Source organism: Chiloscyllium plagiosum, chromosome 21 (genome assembly GCF_004010195.1).
Source record: "Chiloscyllium plagiosum isolate BGI_BamShark_2017 chromosome 21, ASM401019v2, whole genome shotgun sequence".
Taxonomy (NCBI): domain Eukaryota; kingdom Metazoa; phylum Chordata; class Chondrichthyes; order Orectolobiformes; family Hemiscylliidae; genus Chiloscyllium; species Chiloscyllium plagiosum.
Genome location: NC_057730.1, coordinates 30,342,790 through 30,348,829, shown reverse-complemented (window position 1 = coordinate 30,348,829; position 6,040 = coordinate 30,342,790). Strand labels below are relative to the sequence as shown.

Below are 6,040 nucleotides of genomic sequence, written 5' to 3'. Positions count from 1 at the left end.
GTTCTTTACCCTGAGAGTGGTGGGGGCATGGAATGCGCTGCCTGTGGGAGTGGTAGAGTCAGAATCTTTGGTGACCTTTAAGCGGCAATTGGATAGGTACATGGATGGGTGCTTAAGCTAGGACAAATGTTCGGCACAACATCGTGGGCCGAAGGGCCTGTTCTGTGCTGTATTGTTCTATGTTCTATGTTCTATGAGAATAGAATTGTCTTGAAGTGACCAACCAAAAATTAAAGTCTGGATTACAATTAGAATAGTGAGCATCTCCGCAAGTAGCCAGTAAATTATACCATTTGCAAAATCCTATTTGTTAAAGAGGAAGAAATTTTTTTTAAAAATGAATAAAACTGCATAAGATTTTTGAGATAGACAAAGCCAGAATGTCTCATCTACTTCTAAATGGATAAGATCAGAGTATGGGTCAATTGGATGAATGTGCATATGCAAAAGAACATTGAAAGGCTCAAATTCACACAAAGGCAAAGATGTACAATATTGCACTTCACATTCATGTGAGCATGTACATACTGGTCAGTCCTGGATCAGAGACCATGAAATGGTGTTCATGTTTTTTCCTGTTTGGTGGTCCTTTGAGATTCTGTGATAAATCAGCACCAGAGTTGTCAAAAGAGCAATAGCAAGTGAGAAAACCTCGAAGCTAGCTCAACAGTTTCATAGAGAATGAGAGGGACCACAACAATTTCCTCTTTAGAACAAAGCAGATCAGCAGCTCATATTAGGAAGAGACAGGAATCAGCTATGCAGGACTTCTTATCACTGTGGTGATGCTGCTAACCGAGTGAACGTATCAGCACTCCACTGTATCAGACACCGGCTTTCATTTTTTTTTAAACAACCCATTCCTAACTGTCAGAGAATCACAAAATGATAATGTACAGAGTATGTTTGGCTCATCATCCCTGTGTCAATTCTTTGAAATGGCTATTCAATTAATCCCACTTCCTACCTCTGTCATCATAGATCTTTGTGTTTTGATTAATTTTAAGAAATCTTCTACCGACCACCTCTGCAATAGAAGACAGCGAGTTGAGATCATAGTCAGTTACAAAGAAGAGAACAAAGAACAAAGAAAATTTACAGCCCAGGAACAGGCCCTCTGACCCTCCAAGCCTGAGCCGATCCAAATGTACTGTCTTGACCGACAGGTTTAGACAGTACATTTGGATCGGCTCAGGCTTGGAGGGTTGGAGGGCCTGTTCCTGGGCTGTAAATTTTCTTTGTTCTTTGTTCTCTTCTTTGTAACTGACTATGATCTCAACTCGCTGTCTTCTATTGCAGAGGTGGTCGGTAGAAGATTTCTTAAAATTAATCAAAACACAAAGATCTATGATGACAGAGGTAGGAAGTGGGATTAATTGAATAGCCATTTCAAAGAATTGACACAGGGATGATGAGCCAAACATACTCTGTACATTATCATTTTGTGATTCTCTGACAGTTACCTGAATTGGCAGGATGTGACTTGTGATGTCCCACAGGAATCTGTATTATGGGCTTCAACTAATTTTTATTGCATTTACTAAGTGAGATTAAAGACCACCTTTTCAAGTTTGCTGATGAATACAGTTACACAATATTTTTAGCAGTACAGATGGAAGCATATAATTATAAATAAATATTAATAAATTAGGTAAATAGGCAAGACTGAGACCACATGGAGTCTAAGAAGGTTATATCACACTACTTTGTAAATGGTGAAAAGTTGAAAACAGTCCAAACTTACGTTATCTGAAAGGGCAAAGAGAGAAAAATAGTTCCATTGGTTGTGGAGTCTAGGACTGGAAGACATTGACCTATAATTGGATCCAGACTTTTCAAGAATGAGATTTGTAAACACTTTTAAATTCAAAGGGTGGTCCAAGTTAGAAGCGTAAGAGCATTGGCCTTTCAGCCCAATGAGCCTGCCCAACAGGTCAAGATCATGGGTGAATATCTAGCTCAATGTCCCTTTCCTTGCCTTTCCAGTCCCTTGACATCATTAGTATCTAGAAATCTAGTAATCTCTATTGTGTACATTCTCAATGACTGAGTATCCGTAGTGCTTTGAAGTAGAGAATTCTGAAGATTCACTGCCTTCTAAATGAAAAAAAATCCATGTTATCCCAGTTTAAGAGGTTTGCACATTTTTCTGAAATTGCAGTCTTTTGTTCTCGATCTGAAGACACAGGAAACATCCAGTCGACGTCCACCCTGTCTTGCCCTTTCAGAATTCTTAATGTTTAGATATGATCATAAATCATTCTTCTATATTCCCAAGAATACAGGACCATTCTCCTCAATCTCTCCATGTAGGACAGTCTGTCCTTCCCAGAAATTACATTAGTGTACCTCCAATACACAAAGAAATATATCCTTCTTTAAGTGAGAGGGCGAATACTGCACATGCATCTCCATGGATTTGATGTCATTCTGAAGCAGTCAATGTTCTAATACAACAAGACTTAAACAATATCCAGGCTTGGGCTGATAAGTGGCAAATAACATTCATGTCACACAAATGGTGGGCAATGACCATCTTCAATAAAAGACAGTCATTGAATCCCCCGCTATCAACATCTTGGGGTCACCATTGATCAGAAACTCAACTGTACTCACCATACAAATACACTGGCTACAAGTACAAGTCAGAGGCTAGGAATACTGCAGCAAGTAGCTCACGGCCTGACTCCCCAAAGCCTGCTCACCATCTACAAGGCACAAGTCATGGGTGTGATGGAATACTCCCCCTTACCTGGATGTGTGCAGCTCCAATAACACTGAAGAAGCTTGACACCATCCAGGGCAAAGCAGCCCGCTTGATTAGCATTACATCCACAAGCATCCATTCCCTCCACCCACCAACACTCAGTAGCAGCCGCGTGTACTATTTACAAAATGCACTTCAGAAGTTCACCAAAAATCCTTAAGACAGCACCTTCCAAACCTATAACCACTTCCATCTAGAAGGACAAGGACAACAGACACATAGGAACACCACTACCTGCAAGTTCCCTCCAAATGACTCGCCATCCTGACTTGCAAATATATTACTGTTCCGCCACTGTCACTGAGTTAAAATTCGAGAATTACCTCCCTTAGAGCATTATGGGTCAATGTACAGCATGTGAAGTGTGATCCCCATGTCTTACAAGTCAATGAAAAAACATGCTCACTGAGATAGCACACTGGAAATCAAGCATCTGCTATTCCTGGGCTCATCATAAAATTAAAAGGATTTTATCAAAATACGTAGAATTCCCCGGTTTACTTGTCTTTTAGAACCAAGTTAATAGAAAACACAGATAAGATCTCTGTAATTAACAAGTTGCAGGCATCAATTATGAACCATTGACATATAAAGCTACTATTTAAAGGAGTTAGTTAGCTCAGTTGGCTGGATGGTTGGTTTATAATGCAGAGCACAGGTCTAATTCATATACTGGCTGAGGTCACCGTGAAGATCCCACCTTCTCAACCTTGCCCTTCACCTGAGGCATAAGTTAAGTCACCACCAGTCATCTCTTTTAGTGGGGGAGCAGCCTATAATCCACTGGGACTATGGTGACTTGAGAACTAATCTTTTGGTATAAAATCACTTATTTAAGTCTATTGCAAGTTACTTATCCTGTTCACAACCTTGTGTCGCAGTTGATCCTGAGATAAGTTTCTGACTTCATTCATTCCATCATTAAGACCATCTATTTCCACATCTCCCAACTTCATCCAGTTTCAATTCAACTGCTGCTGGAATCTTCACTCATGCCTTTGATACTTCGAGACTCAACTAGTCTTACATACTCCTGCTTAATCTCCCACTTTCTACACATTTCAGGTCATCCATGCCTTAACTCACAGCTGGCATTATTCCCCTTTCAAACTGTACTTACTGACTTGCATTGACTCCCAGTCAAGCAACACATTGATTTTTAAGATTTTCTTGCTTTCAAATCACTCCATGGCCTCACACATACGAACTCTGTAAATCTCCTCATCCTATCACATCCTGAGTTATCTGTGCTTTGCTAATTCTGGCGTCTTCAGCAGCCCACTTTTAATTGCTCCACCATTGATCGTCATACCTTCTATTTTCCAGGGAAATCTAAATCTTAAAAATGCTTTAGATATGCATGTTCTATTTTTAATTTATATCATGACAGTACTGTTAATTTGGGTTTCTATAGTTTAGAAAGGCAGATAAGTTTGCAATATCCTTCAATAGTAGTTACTGCTGTCATGTTAACTTTTTCCCTTTGTCCCACATATGCAGCAGAATATGGAAGTGAAGAGAGCCATTCTGTGTTATGTAATACTGTTGAATTTGAGATATCAATGAACAGATCATATTGATTAATCAATGTCAGTTGATTTTTAATTAAGAATCTACTTGTAACCCATTGTATAGTAGACAGTTATTTTATTGATCCAAATAGTGCACTCTATATCAATAATCCCCTAACCAAATTATCTCAAAGTTTTCATGTAAAAATATTGAAAATACAAATCAACAAGACTTTCCATCTTTAGTTGCTTTTAACTATGTCTCTCTTTACTGTTTCAGAGCTGGGTTAATGCTCCACGTCAAGATGCATTTTATGAAGTCAATGAGAAAAATGTAATGGTCCTGGAAAAGGGGGACAGTGTTCAGGTATACACTGAACCTGTTGCTCTTGAGAAACCATTGAAAATGGGATTGAAAACATGGGACAAACAGTCTGAAATTCATTCCTCATGGCAGGCCTTATGTGGCCCAAGTCCCTGCCATTCATCGCAGTCTCGGGGCCAATTTGGGAACAACATCCAACAATGGAAGGATAAATCCTATGGACAGGTATCTATCAACACTGTCACAGTAACTGACGAGGTTGCACCTTGTTGTTCTCAATGCAGTTACAAATGCAAGTCAACCAGACTACCCTACTTGACCCAATGTAATAGTAATTCTACTGTAGACAATTCAAATGAGCAGGATTATCCTACCAGCAACCAACAATTCCACCATTTGCACCCAGTTACATCAGAAACATCTCAACATTGTGACAATGCACCACTAAACACCATGATGCCCCTGTTACAATACTCTTGCGCCCATGAGGGGAGAAGTGAAGATACTTTGGATCTTCAGTGCCTCAACATGACTGACTGGGGACAAGAAAATGAACCTTTTTCTTTGAATGATGGGGAAGATGTCTCTTGGAATGACAGAAATATAGGTGAAGGTGGTTCTTGGAGTGATGGAAGTCTTGATACTCTCTCATCATGTAGCAGACTTGAACCAGACCTTGGTTATCCGAAGATATCACTGGATTTAGATACTGTTGACAGTGGATTCACTGAGACTGACACTGATTCTATGACAGCTGTAGATTCTGGATACAAGACTAACATAAATATAGTTGGAATAATGAACGCAGAACACAAGCAAGAGCTGGACAGTAATAGTCCTGTTAATCCAGAGCAGGAAGAGCAGTATTACGGGAGCTATGTGAAGCAGTGGGCCAAGTCCACTTCTACATAGATGTTCCAATGGCCAGATAATCATTTCTGAAGTGGAGTAACTATGAAACTGACTGTTTAACTTACGACACACCCTCCAAATACAAGACCCCTGACATATCACCACCACCCCTCCTCCATCCTGCCCTGTACTCGACAACCCCTCACCCTCCCAGGACTTGACAACCCCCAATCTCTGCCTGGAATCAACACATTGTTCTCTATTCCTGGGACCTGAAGTCAATTGCCACTAGAACTGGTACACTCCTTGACCCAAGATCCAAGACCCCCTTTACCCTCCCAGGACCCAACAACCCCCCCCCCCCTCCCTCTCCCCTCAGAAACCAAAGTCTCTACAACTATACCCTCCATCCTCTCTCCTGCTGCCGGACCCCCTCCCTTTTGACAATGTAGTCCAGGATCTAAAATACCACTCCCACACTCCCCCAGAACACGACACTTCCATGACTCTAAGAGACCTCACTTCCCATCCCTGCCCCGTGACGGGACCCTGTAGCTCCTGCCCACCCCAATCTACCCTAAACTC

General features: G+C 40.9%; 1 protein-coding gene across 2 annotated transcripts in view; it reads left to right on the top strand.

Annotated features, from left to right (window-relative positions):
* The window catches only part of LOC122560707 (interleukin-21 receptor-like), a 58,305-nt gene extending 52,479 nt beyond the window's left edge, over positions 1–5,826 (top strand). For both annotated transcript variants that reach the window (XM_043711653.1, XM_043711652.1), the window contains exon 9: positions 4,559–5,826. In XM_043711653.1, coding sequence (XP_043567588.1) covers positions 4,559–5,515 — 957 coding nt within the window. In that variant the 3' untranslated portion in view covers positions 5,516–5,826. The remainder of the gene's footprint in view (positions 1–4,558) is intronic.
* Positions 5,827–6,040: the final 214 nt, after the last annotated feature.